This window comes from Bufo bufo, chromosome 4, assembly GCF_905171765.1.
Source record: "Bufo bufo chromosome 4, aBufBuf1.1, whole genome shotgun sequence".
In the NCBI taxonomy this organism is placed as follows: Eukaryota; Metazoa; Chordata; class Amphibia; order Anura; family Bufonidae; genus Bufo; species Bufo bufo.
Genome location: NC_053392.1, coordinates 230,078,846 through 230,094,273, shown reverse-complemented (window position 1 = coordinate 230,094,273; position 15,428 = coordinate 230,078,846). Strand labels below are relative to the sequence as shown.

Genomic DNA, 15,428 nt, shown 5'->3' with positions numbered 1-15,428 from the left:
AACATTAGTAAATCTGGCCACTATCTCTGGCCTCTACAAATATATGCTCTTCAATACTATCTTCTTGCACGTCTAGACATTTTAAGAATTCCTAGCCATGATAATGTTTGTTTCTTGTAAAAGAAAAGAAATAGCTGTAACTGTTTGACTTCTTTTCAGCTGCATGGATGATACACGAGTTGATCTTGCTCCACCATGTACGACTGCTACAAGACCAAACATTCAGAACCAGTGCAATGTTCTCCTGACAGACACATTCAAAGCATGTCATAATCTAGTGAGCGCAGACCTGTTTATTGAGAGCTGTGTATATGACATGTGCAGATACAATGGCATGGTGTCTACCCTGTGTGCTATTGTCCAAGCCTATGTTGATGCCTGCAGAACCCAAGGAGTAAACATCAAATGGAGAAGTCCCTCTCTCTGCCGTATGTATTCAAATATTCAAAACTGTATATTATAATGGAATAGAATACTGTAGATAGGTTACTACCACTGTTACAGATTACACTGTGTATACAATGTAAACCTTTTAGAGGCAATTAAGGGCATGTTCACAAACAGTTTTTTGTGTGTTGAAAACAAAAATGACTTGGAATCCAAACTAAAATTCACATATAAAAAGCTTAGCACATTATGTCAAATGGCAACTTTGTTACATTGACCAACTTCGCTTTTCTACATAACTATATAAAACAAACCCACTCAGTTAATTAGGCATTGATTTTAAAGAGAGTTTGTCATGTTGAACATGCAGTCCTATCTGAACAGGATGAGCTGAATAGATTTATATATGGTTTTATTGAAAAGGGGATATCAGTATAACTGCTCTTACTATGATTATGAGGAGTCTAATGGGCAGTCCTACTTAGTGAATGACAGCTACCTCTATATGCACGCTGATACAGAAGAGGCTGTGACTGAGTAGGACCGCCCACTGGACTCCTAAGTGTTGGGCTGACTCTTTTCTGCTTTATCAGATACCATATTCAGTGTGATAGTTTCCCTACAGGCTCGCAGATTTTACAAATACGTGTAGATGTCAATAATGTCTTTGACAGCTTTTTGGATATGCCATGTAATCAAGTATTTCTCTACTGCAGCATTGGCATGTCCCAAAAACAGTCACTATACAGACTGTGCGTCCCTATGTCCATCTACTTGCACCAACATCTATGCTCCAGATGTCTGCGACAAGCCAACAACCTGTATGGAAGGCTGCGTCTGCGATAATGGCTATGCTCTAAGCGGTGACCAGTGTGTTCCACTTAAATCTTGTGGCTGCAGGGATTCCAACGATAATTACTACAATGTACGTATATATACAATATACCATTGCAATATAATAATGTGTGACTATTTTACAGGCCAGCAGGTGCCTGAAGAAACAATTGTATGGAGTATAAGGCATAATCTAATCTAATATAAATAATCTAAACTAAAAATCTGTTCACTGCACAATAATGAAAAAAACAGGACATGGTCAAGTATTGTGACAAGATAACCCTAGAATAAAACGTACATCACTATGGGGGTTATGAGGTTTCAAGTGAAGTTCTACCTCTCAGAATTGTTAGGATCCTACAACCAGGGATTCTGTCACCAGGGGAATTAGAATAATGATATTTTCAGTTAATACAGAGAACAGATGGTGATGACATACTTGCCCATATATACATTACTATATGGTGCAGATGAACTTCCAAGCGCTTTATCCCTGGCAATTGTTTATTTATTTTTAATTTTTATTTGCCTTCACAGAGAAACACATGTATAGGAAAACTATTACCATCTCTGTGGGAGTAGGTCTTTGAACATTTACTAAAGAATCTTTTTTATCTCCTCCATCCTATAAACTGCAGGATTTTATATGGTGCAGTGATGCTCTTACATGATAACATCACCAAATATGTATGTGCCTTTGGCTGGGCAGCATGGTGGCTCAGTGCTGGGGTCCTAGGTTCGAATCCGACCAAGGACAACATCTTCATGGAGTTTGTCTGTTCTCCTAATGTTTCTGTGGGTCTCGTCTGGGTAATCCGGTTTCCTTCCACACTCCAAAGACATACTGATCGGGAATCTAGATTGTGAGCCCCATTGGGGACAGCATGTGCTAATGTCTGTAAAGCGCTGCGGTATACGTCAGCGCTATGTAAGCGCATTATAAATACAATGGGGCACATAGATTAAGACACGGTTATTTTGCACAAGAATATTGTGCCTGCATCGTTTTAGTTTGGGCCAAATGTATGTTACAGATTGTCGTCTATGAGAATTTAGGAAATGGTGACAAGAAGATGCAACATAATGTGGCACAAAAATTTGCACTTGCAACACAATGCACCCTAGTGCATTCAGAAAGTTACACCACTTTTGATGCCACTTTCCAGTGGGTATAGGTTTGTCCAAACCATGCATCAAATCCTAAGACTGTGAAAAAAACAAGGTGCAAAATAGGACTAGACAAAAAATTGGTGCATAAGCCATACAGAAAACAGAATGGTGGCGTGTATACTTCATATGTTTGGCACAGCAAGCGTGTGATACAAATTATGGGGCAATCCAAGACGCAGTAATAAATCTCCCCCTATTATGCTTCAGCAACAGTGGGTCATTATTCATCTAAGAAATAATAAAGCCAGATGCGCATGGTCAGTAATGTCCTATGGAAATATATACCACATGTAATGCATTTGACTCTTTCCTAGATTGATGAGAGCTGGATTACTCCACACTGCACACAGAAATGTGAGTGCAAGAAGGGCAATGAAATCAAATGTAAATCATTCAGCTGTCCACATGGAGTCTGCAGTGTGAACAAGAATGGTCATTACAATTGCAAACCAACAGGTAAGATCACACAGCTAAATCTAGAGAAACTAGGGCAGATTTACTAATACTGTCTAATATTTAGACAGAGTAGACTTAAACCAGACAGTATAGAAGTGTACCAAATTTATCATGTTGTGATATTTAAGCTAAGATCCCTTTCCCTTTAAGCAGTGCTCCTTTAAGGTCCGAAAAGTGTCTAAAACATAATAAATGTGGTCTAAGGCTTGCACACCAGCTCTAAAACATAAGAAATGTGGTCTAAGGCTTGCACACCAGCTTTTTTGGTACAAACTGAGCCAGAATTATGGCAGTAAATCCCACAATACTATTTGCTCTCTCCTTTCACTTACCTTTAATATGCCATGAAATATGACATGTGGTCCTTTTCACATCTTACTTTTTGCCAAAATGTGGTCTATAGAGATAGCCACAGGTACACGTTATGAAGTAGAGGAAGGAGATTTATCTCAGCTGCTCCGCCCTCTCTATGGGTGCTATAGCAGATTTCTTGGTGTCTTTACGGTACATACATGCTACTTTTGTACATTTTTATTTATTATATTCACTGGGCGTCATTTTCAAATAAATATAAACGTACGCAGGAGGAATGAAGACCGTCATCTAAATCACCGGTCTTCATAAATGTCTTCCCACTGTGTCATAGATAGTTTACCCATTTATTATTAATTTGCTTCCAACTTGCCAAAATATCAATATTATGCAAGTTTTTCTTAATATTTCTTCTTTGGATCTGTTCTAGGTTTCTCCAAGTGCAACATTGCTGGTGATCCGCATTATCACACATTCGATGGGTTAAACCATCACTTCCAGGGGAAGCAGACATATATATTAGCAAGAACATCCCCTGCTTTATCTGATTACATGGAGCCATTTAAAATCGAAGGCAAAAATGAAGCCATGTTTCCCTTTAGCCGGTTCAGTTTACTCAGGGAGCTGCGTATTGAAGTTTACAACCACGTTATATTATTCAAACAGAACAAGATTTTAGTGGTGAGTCTCTGAAAAATACACATATCACGGTTTTGCATTTAAAATTTGAAAACTCGCTAAGGTCTTGTATTAGGACTCATTAACACTTTTGTTTTTATTAGTTCTGGTGGGTTGTTTCGGCAGAGGTGCAGTGGTTTTTATCCTGCCAAATCCCAGCATATTTGCCAGATAGAGACCGGATCTCTACCGGACCCCATTACATACTTCCACTTAATGGGTCCGGCAGCCGTTCCAATAACATCCGGCAATGATGGATCCTGAGAGCTCCAGTAAGCTGTTCTCTGCCCGAACAGCCTGCCGGAACTAAAAATGGTAGTGTGAAACTAGCCTTAATCATACAGAGACATACTACATATGACATTAGCTAATCTGTATCATGAACTTACCATTCAATTGATAATCAGATTTCTACCTATATACATAGATGCTCACAGAGACACTAAGGATATTTGCCATTTCCAGTATATGTACAAACATACGGCATCATTTTAGCCCACATTTTAGCCTATTGGCACTTATTTACCTGTAAGCACTTGTCGACTTATTATCCTTTTATTACTAGCTGGATAGTGTGAGAACAGCGCCCCCCGTACGTCCACATGAAGGAATACATATTTATCAGAGACCAACAAGAATATACCTGGAGACTGATTTTGGTCTTTCTATCAGCTTTGATGGCAAAGAAAATGCAGGTAAATGCCAAACCATTGTTTGGGCCACCTCAAGCATAATTCTCATGCTATCCTCAGTGTATTTCATAGCTATACATTATCAAGAGTGTGAATGTTAATGCTCCAGTCAATTATGTTTTTGGATTTCTTAATATTTTTGGAATTGTTTTACAATCTCTTTATCATTAATTTTTCTATTACAATTTATAGTACTATATTGACCCTAAACAATTACTTTGGGGTATCAATGATGAGATCAGTCCCTTCCAATAGCTACACAATCTCACTAAATATGCACTATTATGGCATATACTGATTTCATTAAGGGGTTTCCCCACTCAGTATGCCAACCCCACCATCGGTCAGAGAGCAGATACATGCATTGCATGGTGGCCCATTCATTTTTCCAATACTATACTTTTACTGGAAGGATGCAACCTCCTTGGCGATAACAGCTGATTGCTAGCCGGTGGGGGATTTGCTGTTTCTTTCAGAAGAACGATTTTCACATCCCGGTGCTGACCGAGTACAGAACAAGTTTAAAGTCAATGGACCAATTAATTCTACCCACTGTAGATGCCAATATAGCAGTTCAGGAAATGTATGAGGAAATGTATAGCACTCCACAAAAATTCTGATGCAATGAAGTATGTATTTATTCCAAATCATACATCCAGGTAGGTGTCAATGTACAATTTTGTTGCAACATAAATAAATGCCTGACTTTTCTGTCCACTTGGGACCTTTTTTTGACCGTATATCTGTGGCACTAATATTAAAGAAAGGATGCCTGGATCTGAGGTGCAAAGTAGTATGGCCACATGTTCTGCCCACCAGCATCATGACGTTGGACGCTTGCTGATATCACACTGCGTCCTGTATATTGCAGACGCCCTACTACCTTGCACCTCAGATCCAGGAAGCCTTTGTTTGTTATTAGTGCCAAGATTATGTGGCAACAAAATTGTACATTGACACTTACTTGGATATATGATTTGATATAAACACGTACTTCATTGCATCAGAACTTTTTGTGTAGTGCTATACATTTCTTTAGATTTTTATTTATTTTATTTTTTTATGGACCATTGGTCTGCTTAGAGAACGTGCAATGTTTGTCAGGTTTTCACATCGGACTGGCCAATTCAAGTTAATAGGTCAGTAAAAAAAAAACATCATCCACGATCTGTTCTTCATTGATGGTTACTAAGAGAAATAAAAGACACAATACTGATGTCAGATGAATAGAAAAACATGGATTCAATATGGAAGGAAAATGGCTTAGCTAAGTCTTTGCAAACATACGGTCAGCATTAAATTTCTCAGTTGTAGCGCATAGTCCTTCTTCTAGCATCATTTTCATTGACCTGTTTTTCATTCTAAAAACCTTCACAATTGTTTCCAAAACTGTTGAAATTGTGTAGAGGCGAAGGTTACATTTCTATTTAGGGGATTTACTATTTCTTTACCCAAAAAAAAATGGCAAACAACTCATCTTTTCACATACGAGAGTGATGAAGACAATACACAGTTCTGAAGGATGCTTAAATTAGACATCCCTATAGCATCTAATAGTGACGTGTGGCAACGTTGACTATCTTTCATTTGCTTATACTTTATATGACTCAGTTTGAATTGATTTAAAGAGAGAGAACTGTGAATTCTGATATGACAGTAATGATGTTTTTAACTTTCTGATGACTTAACCCTCCATTTTTTTTCATTTATAACAGAAATTGTTGTGCCAAATACATACCAGGAAATGCTCCAGGGACTGTGTGGAAACTTTGATGGAAGACGCAACAATGATTTTACCACTCCAGAAGGAAGACTTCTGGGTGATGTAGAATCATTCGGCGAAAGTTGGAATATCAGGTCACTTACGCCAGCCTCAAGATTCAGGTAAGACATAGATATAGCACCATTATTTTATAGGCATTAAGTTATATATACTAGAATTTTAGATATTATACTATGTTTTAAATCACATTCTACTTTGAGTAGCTTGTACGCAATGTAGTCTAATCTAGTGTGTGTGTATATGTATAGATAATTTTTATTTATTTCTTTTTTCTTTTTCTTCCAGGCGTGACACTTTGGTAGCATTGCAAGAGGAAGATATAATATTAAACACAGGAGATAATTTTGCCTGCTCTGCTTCTGGCCTAGCATTTGTGAACAGTTCTTCATTCTGTGGAGTTATGAGAGACATCAATGGCCCATTTAAAAACTGTATCCCATACGTCTCCCCAGAAGACTTTATTGTGTAAGTAATCCATACAAACATTTTCAGGGCCCCTAACACTCAACAAAGAAGTCCCCTTAACCTAAAAGTTTGAATTTATACTTCTAAACCCTGTAGACATATTGCTCACTCCTCACTGGTAATTTATTGTTGCCATCTGTAGTCTAAGTCCTTACCATGAATAGGCAATGGCTCGATGTGCCTAGTGATGCATTCCCTTTTCTATATTGTCATGCTATTGTTACTGTACATTGCACTGGGTTACTTACTGGCATGTGGTTACTGTGTTTATAGGGACTGCATATTCGACACCTGTGCTGAGTTCCAGAGCAGGGAATTACTCTGTTTGAATCTTGAACAATACTCTATTGCCTGTCAGCAAAATGAAACGATAGTTGATGACTGGAGACAACTCACTGGTTGTGGTGAGTAGCTAAACATTACAAAGTTTTTAGTTGTCTGGTTCAACTCTCATAGTCCATTTTATTTCCTGCCCTTCTGATAAATTGAAATAATTAATGTCTTAATAACCTGACATGATGGGATTTTATTTTGTTGACAGCAATGACTTGCGGTAGCAACAGTTTATATGCAAACCGCATGAATGCCTGTCCAGCATCCTGCAGCAATATGGCATCTGAGTCTGAGTGTGAGGTACCTTCCTGTGAAGGATGTCAGTGTGAACCAGGCTACATTCTTAGTGGTTATGACTGTGTACCATATATTGATTGTGGATGCACCTTCGTTGGCAAGTACTACAAGGTAACACCACGGATGTAATAAAACATGCAGCTTACGGTACTTTCACTCTTGTACCTCTAAAGAAATCTGGACTGTGCAATGTTAGAAGGAAAAAAATATTTGATTATTTGGATTTTAATCCTAAAGAAAGCAAGAGGAATTGTGCTTGGCAGCACCTCCTAGTTCAATCTATTGTAAAAGTAGTTATTTATGGCTCCTATTGGGGTCAATAATAGCTTAAGAGTATATGTATTTACAAAAATCTGTTCTACGTGACTGAATAGGGTAGTTTCTGAAAATACATGGATTCTTACAAATTCTATTCAGATGTATGAAACAGCCTTAGAAATTTCTCTAATAAATTTGCAAAGTGTGAACATACAGATACAGCCGAACTAAACTTGATAGTTAACACATTAAAGGGGTATTTCCATCTGAGACAATGGGGGTATATCGTTAGGTCCAACCGAGAATGGAGCGAGGATGGTGGTGGCCATTTCCCTGGGTCCAGCTACCATCATGTGTTCTCCCCATACTAGAGAATGGGAGCGCACAGAGCTTGCGCGGCCACCGCTCCCATTCATTTCTATGGGCCCGACGGAAATAGCTGAGCCACTGCTCTGCTTTTTTGGGCGGCCCCATACAAATGATATGCCCCCACTATCTGAGATGGAAAGAAAAATATAACTAACTTTTCAATGGATTTTAATGGCTTTTGTCAAGAGATAACCAAGATAACACTGTGATGTGTTATTATAGTCAATTTTAGCTTGGCTACGTCTGTACAGCTAAAAGTGGTCTTACAGGTTTAGATTTTTGGCAGATAAAGACAATTCTCTGAAACACAAATATTTTTCCTCCTGACCTGATTTATGTCCCATCAATCATCTTGAGATAGGATGTCAACCATACATGCTAAGACAAAGCATTATCTTTGATCTGTTCTTTGCAAAAATCTTAATATTTATGACCATCTATTGACTTCTAGTGAAATATGAAATGAAATATTGAGTCATGCTAAATGTACAAGCATGATTTGGTATAAAATGGCACATGGCAATGATGCAAGGCTTTGAAAACATAAAAAATACAATAGAGCTTAACTGTGATATCTGCTCTGTTTCCAGAAAGGGGAAAGATTCATCACAAATGATTGCTCAATGAACTGTACTTGCATAGACACCTCATCTGTGCTTTGCAATTTCATGGAATGTAAACCCGAAGAGGAATGCACAACTGCCAATCAGATCCGTGGATGTTATATCCGTAAGTAGCTTTTGTAAATAATTACATTACATTTTAAGAAGTCAGAATGCAAGTTAGGGTGGGTTCACATGACGTTTTATGCCTCCGTTTAACATATACATTACAAAAAAAGGATACAAAAACGCAGCACACCACGTTTTTGTATCCTGCACAGTCCGGTAAAAAAAAACATTTACTTTTTTTACAGGGGTAAAAAAATAATGCATACTTTTTTTACAATGGAGCTCTATGGCAAATGGATTCCACTGTAAATTATATGTTTTTGTATACGTTAAACAGATGGGAAAAACTGTGATGTGAACCCACCCATAATAGTATAGAGTTAGAAGATTTGTTTATTAATGTTTTTTTCCCTTCAATTTACAGCAAGCCCGTGTCTAGAGAATCCTTGTCAGAATGGAGGTACCTGTATGGAGACGCCAGGAGTAGGGAATGGCACCAGTATTAGTAGCTGTTTGTGCCCAAGTACTTACACTGGATTGTACTGCGAGGATGAAAAGGAAGGTATGTCCCCGCTTAATACCACATACAGGAAGCTATGTAGATATTTTAGATATTTTATCCTTTAAAATTATTTTTTATAGTAGAAATATAATATGAAAAACAAGTTCCCTTTGAAAGAATACATGTGCCGCAGTCTGATTTCTGCGCTGTGCATAGCCTATTACAAATATGTGATATAGTTCAACAGCTGTGGGTGGATGCCTATAGAGTAGTACCATTAGATATCCTTGGTTTGGGGGGCACTCGGTTATCTAGTGCTGAATGGACTGATATTAGTCAACTTAGTATACAACTGTAAATTTATTAGATAATACATAAAATATAAAACATACATGGATGTATGGCATTCACCATGTGCACAGGATCAAAAATACACATACACTAAAAACGGTTGATCAACCTCTTGTAATAAAATAGGTAAACTGAAATATGAAGAAAATAATTATAAAATATTAGGAAAGAAAATTCTAAAAAGTAAAAAATATATAAAAATTTAGAGGCAAACTTGATATATCTTTATAGTAAATGTATAGTCACTCATGAAAATGTCACTTTAATCCTCTGGTGTATGGAGCAGGGATATATTAGGATGATAATGCTAGTTGTATCAATCCTAGTGACACATAGATGGCGCTGGTATCTATTAGTATCCCAGTATTGTGTTAACAGGGCTGGTGTTCTTTCAATTGTATCCCAGTCAATATATTCTTTGTTGTAGAGAAAATTTTGGTCTCTTATATATACTACCAATCCCATATAGCATTTAGCAAGTAAAATGTTGTTGTATTTGAGGCTTATAGCCTATACATTACCGTTCCTTGTAGCACAATGTTAACGAGTCCAAGTTAGTGCTATTGCCAGATGCGTGCTGTTTCCTCTGCTGCGCTCACCAACTCATAGTGTGGCATCCCACGTGATCGGGAGCTGCAGCGCTGCTCGTTCTCAAGTTTGGTATATGGATGTCGAGGGTTCTGATGCTTTTAGCATATTTCATCGAGCTGTAGGGGTGTTGGACCAGGCGATCAGCTTTTAGGAATTAGAAAAGATGTTTAAACATTTTATTACTTCTTTCACTGCTAGGTACCATACGCGTTTCGGAGCTTAACGCTCCTTCCTCAGTGGCCTGCAGTGAATGATTCAATGGTTCTTTTAAAAAGGTGCTCCATCATCTGGGGGAGGTCCCCCCCAAGAAAGGGGATTGCAGCAAAGAAGTGGACAGGATTGTTCCAGTTTCTGTTTGTTTAGTACCAAGCTGCATGCATGCTACATAAACTTATGTTGCTAAGTAGAAGACCACTGCTATACAGTATGTTACAATGCAGTTTATCATAATGATATACAGATATATATCCTATATGTATACCAGGAGAAGTGGAAAGGAGTAAAAAAAAATTATGATTATAAAATAACGCACTTGCATTTGTGGTGCGTTTATGAGTGTTACTACAACATAAAATTTTATAAAATATAAAGAAAATAGAGAAATATGGAGGGAGAAAGTGTTTCATAAACCTGCAGGTATCTTCCCTTTATGGGTGTATTATCCAGAATATACTAAGTTACTTTGTACAGTGTACCTCATTGTTGCAGGTTTATCTCACCCACAAAAATGAGAAACACTATACAAAGTAACTTAGTATAGCACTAACTTTGACTCGTTAGCATCGCGATACAAGGACCGGTATATAGGTGAAAAATTTGAATATTGTGCAAACTTCATTTCAGTAATGCAACTTAAAAGGTGAAACTAATATATGAGATAGACTCTTTACATGCAAAGCGAGATATTTCAAGCCTTTATTTGTTAGAATTTGGATGATTATGGTTTACAGCTTATAAAACCCCAAAGTCACAATTTTGAGGTGCCCTTTGCTCAGGGGGTATGGAATAATTAGCTGACTAGAGTGTGATACTTTGAGACTAGAATATTGAACCTTTTCACAATATACAAATTTTAAGTTGCATTACTAAAATAAATGAACTTTTGCACAATATTCAAATTTTTCGAGTTTCACCTGTATATTGACTGGAATACAATTGAAAAAACACCAGCCCTGTTAACACAATACTGGGATACTAATAGATACCAGCGCCATCTATGTGTCATCAGGACTGATACAACTAGGATTATCATCCTAAAACACTATATCCCTGCTCCATACACCAGAGGATTATTGATATTTTCATAAGTGACTATACATGATTATATATATATATATATATATATAAAGTTTGCCTCTAAATTTTTATATCGTTTTTTACTTTTTATAATTCCCCCCCCCATATATTAAATTTTTTCTTCATATTTCATTTTACCTATTTTTATTATTACAAGAGGTTGATCAACCGTTTTTAGTGTATGTGTATTTTTGATCCTATGCACATGGTGAATGCCATACATCCATGTATGGTTTATATTTTATGTATTTTCTAATAAATTTACAGTTATATACTAAGTTGACTAATATCAGTCCATACAGCACTACATAACCGAGTGCCCCCCAAACCAAGCATATTTTCAAATCTTTTTTATGCGATGTTGAGGTGTGTCGCGGGGCGTGCACTGATCCACAGCTTCCCAGGTTGGTTGAGCCACTGATCTAATCACCATTAGATATCCCATGTCACACTGTATGGCAAAACAGGTATTATAAAAGTCCATACATTTTACGTGCCCCATGTTGTTTGAGCACATGGACAATAATGGAAGAAAACTAAAAGTCTCAGAACATGTTTTTTTTTAAATAAATATATAACAAATAGGAATTTCCACATTGATGTTACACAAAACATAAAGAGAATAATAAGCATCGGTTACTGTCTCTCCTCTTTTCCAGCAAATACAGTTGTAATCTACATAGTGATTGGCGTAGTTGTTGGCGTGTTTGTTATCAGCCTTGTGTTTATGGTTGTTGCATATTTCTACCTCAAATCCAGGTAAGGGATCAATGATACAACATTTTATTTTCTTCAAAAGTATTATTTTGCAGTGTTTAGAACAGTAATGTGTTGACTGAAACATTACTGAAAACTGAGAACAAAATTATCCTCTCCTCTCAGGGACAGCCTGCCCCTTGTACCAGCCTTGGCCCTACTCTTCTTTTGTTAGTACCCAAGCAACTTGCAAGACTGTGCATCAAACTACCTGCTCTCAATCTAGAAAGATAGTTCTTACTTTTATACAGAAAGCCAGCTAAGAAGTCTGCTAACCAAAATATTTCTTCACATACAGGAAGATACACCTATAAATACACAGATGTAGCAAATATTCCATGTGACTTAGCATTTTAATTACACACTTGCAGAAAACTTTAAATTGACACAACATAAGGCTTCATGCACACGACACACTGTCAGTTTTTCATGGCCATTTTGCATCAGTGTGTGCATCCATTTTCGGGCCGTGTGTCTGTTTTTAATGTCCATTTTGCATCCATTTTGCATCCATTTTGCATATGTTTTTCATGTATGTCCGTTAAAAACAGACAGGAAAAATGGATGAATTTGATTGTTATTTCTGAGAACACACACAGGATGGTAGGCCCCAGCTAAAATAAAACATTTTTGCTGCCCCCAGCTTTAATAATGCCCCCATGTAGGCCCCCAGCTAAAATAATTTCCCCCATAGTGTAGGATTTTTTTTTTTATGGCGCCCAGCTTTAATAATGCCCCCAATGTAGGCCCCCATTATAAATAATGTCCCCCATAGTGTAGGAATTATTTTTTAAATGTCCCCAGCTTTAATAATGCCCCCAGTGTAGGGCCCCATCTTAAATAATTTCCACCATGGTTTAAATAATGCCCCAATAATGGCCCACAGCAGTTTTTTTTGGGGATTTTACAAAAAAAAGAAAACCCTCACCTTATCCACTTGCTCGTTCTGCAGCAGTCTCTTCTCTCTTCACTAAACAGGACCTGCCGAAGGACCTGCGATGTGCGCGATGACGTCACTGAGCGCTCCCACATGGTTACGTCACCACGCATAACCAGGTCCTTCGACAGGTCCTGCTCAATGAAAAGAGAAGAGACTGCCGGAGAGCGAGCAAGTGGATAAGGTGATATTTATAAAAAAAAATTAACCCCTAAATGGCCATATAGATAAAGTGTACCTGTTTTTAACGGCCGTTAGACAGGTGCACTCCTGTCAATTGGCCGTTAAAAACAGTCCCTTTGATTTTAATGGGGTCTGTCTGGCCATGGAAACAGCCAAAAGTAGGACATGTCCTGTTTTTGGACGGACACTATTCACTGGCCGTTAAAAGAACGGGCATGTGAATAGCCCTATAGACTTTCATTGGTGCTAAAAATGGCTGTGTGACGGCCGTTACTTAAACTGACGTCACACAGCCATTATTCACTGTCATGTGCATGAATCCTAAGCCATTCAAAAAGTCAAGTAGCTTGGTTTGTGAATGTTTCATTGGCATATGGATATTGTTTCTGCATTGTGCTCCTATATGCAGCAGAAACAAAAAAAAAGACTAAAAACAGCGCCTCATGTGCAGTACGTCTGGACTAAAAATAATAGGAAATGGTGCGTAATGCGCTTACCGGATCCTGTTGTGAGGAGTCACAACAGCTAGAGAAGCCTTGCTGGTGTTTGAGGATGCCTTGCTGCTGCCTGTTCCCGTCCTGTCTCGTCGCCACGAGCTTCAGGGGTAGTCGATTTGAAGGTTGAAGAAAAATAGGACCACTTTCCAGCGCTGTAGGCATATAAATCGGATGATGGCTTGGATGTTTTTTCTTTTTATTTAATGATAATAAAGCTGTCTACGCGTTTCAAGGGCGTACAGCCCTCTTCCTCAGGACAGTATGCTTTACAGACTCTGTAGAGCATACTGTCCTGAGGAAGAGGGCTGTACGCCATTGAAACGCGTAGACAGCTTTATTATCATTAAATAAAAAGAAAAAACATCCTAGCCATCGTGCGGATCGATTTATATGCCTACAGCGCCGGAAAGTGGTGCTATTTTTCTTCAACCTTCAAACCTATATGCAGCAGCACACTTTTCTGGTCAACTCTTTCTTTTGGCAATTGTAAATTTCAAATGTCTGAAATGAAAGGGACTCTTGGACACATGGGGAGGTATTGTATTTGCAGGTACCCAAAAGGGACTATTACACTACAACAAATGTATCTATTTTAACCATTTGTATTGTGTCACTTATTACCATAACAAGCACATAACCACAAATCCTAAAGTTCAACTTTTATCACAAATGATTCTGATGTTCTAAGTGTTGTATTATTTATATTGTAATATTCAACCATATTAGCTGTCTCTGACATCTTTTTGTATAGAAATATAACTTCTGCCCAGGATCCACAGAACCTTGTATGTGTAAAGTATGCATAGTCATTGCTTCTTATGGTCTTGCTTTTTAGAAAACGCAAGAGTAAGTTTTTGGATCCACCTGATTCCTCTCAGCATGAAAGCGACAGTGTATCAGTCCGATCAATAAACATGGCGTATAATGAGCCACAAATCCAATTGAATTATGCTGAGAACTTTAGGGAAGATGGAGTTCAAGAAATGCATGGCAAGGACAATGTTAATGTATATTTGGAGAATGAAGAATGCGGCGCACAAGTTAATCTAGGATATGAAGATGATGATGCAATTAATGGACATGTGAATGAAACCGATAAAGTGACTATATTTTAAATTGCCCGAGGCATTAAAAATGACATTTCAGTCTACATAGGACATTTCAGATGTACAGTATGTGACTTTGCCCATTTTTTAGCACCTAATAAACATCTCAGACAAATAGCTATTTATTAATAAATTGTGAACATTGGAAATGTTTTTATGCTTTTTGATTCTGTGTATGTTAACATTGTCCCTCTGTATTGTAATCACTTGCATAGTTTACACCTAATGAATGTATATATATGTTATGTACTGTATTTGCACTTTTCCATCTATAATTTATAATATATTATCTGCTTTGTAATCATAATATACTGTATGTAAAAAATGGAACATTATGGACTTTTAAAAAACAAAAATAAAAATAAAGCATATCTATATACATAAGAGTTCTGTAGGATTGAATAAGGTGCACTTATACTTCAGGTTCCTCTTCAGTGAATCAATGCTTAGATCTTAGAGTATCAGAAGTGTGCATTCTATGCGCAGGACTGGGCTGATAAA

The 15,428-nt window shown here is 37.5% G+C and overlaps 2 protein-coding genes across 2 annotated transcripts in view; both read left to right on the top strand.

Annotated features, from left to right (window-relative positions):
• Positions 1-7,539, top strand: part of LOC120999131 (IgGFc-binding protein-like) — a 72,665-nt gene extending 65,126 nt beyond the window's left edge. The window contains exons 38-46 of the mRNA XM_040430003.1: positions 160-428; positions 1,062-1,312; positions 2,709-2,850; positions 3,593-3,843; positions 4,406-4,535; positions 6,248-6,416; positions 6,601-6,780; positions 7,054-7,184; positions 7,322-7,539. Of these exons, the coding sequence (XP_040285937.1) occupies positions 160-428; positions 1,062-1,312; positions 2,709-2,850; positions 3,593-3,843; positions 4,406-4,535; positions 6,248-6,416; positions 6,601-6,780; positions 7,054-7,184; positions 7,322-7,539 (1,741 nt within the window). The remainder of the gene's footprint in view (positions 1-159; positions 429-1,061; positions 1,313-2,708; positions 2,851-3,592; positions 3,844-4,405; positions 4,536-6,247; positions 6,417-6,600; positions 6,781-7,053; positions 7,185-7,321) is intronic.
• Positions 7,540-8,632: 1,093 nt separating this feature from the next.
• On the top strand, positions 8,633-15,011 carry LOC120997973 (zonadhesin-like). The gene is made up of 4 exons (XM_040428361.1): positions 8,633-8,766; positions 9,133-9,270; positions 12,108-12,207; positions 14,657-15,011. Exons 1-4 carry the CDS (start codon positions 8,661-8,663, stop codon positions 14,934-14,936), a joined length of 624 nt encoding a protein of 207 aa, XP_040284295.1. The 5' UTR covers positions 8,633-8,660; the 3' UTR covers positions 14,937-15,011.
• Positions 15,012-15,428: the final 417 nt, after the last annotated feature.

Bases quoted from the DNA above. Each gene is read 5' to 3' on its own strand.
- LOC120997973 (XM_040428361.1), top strand. From the start codon at position 8,661: ATGAACTGTACTTGCATAGACACCTCATCTGTGCTTTGCAATTTCATG. The intron at 8,767-9,132 runs GTAAGTAGCTTT...TTCAATTTACAG, and splicing joins GATCCGTGGATGTTATATCC to CAAGCCCGTGTCTAGAGAAT. The intron at 12,208-14,656 runs GTAAGGGATCAA...CTTGCTTTTTAG, and splicing joins TATTTCTACCTCAAATCCAG to AAAACGCAAGAGTAAGTTTT.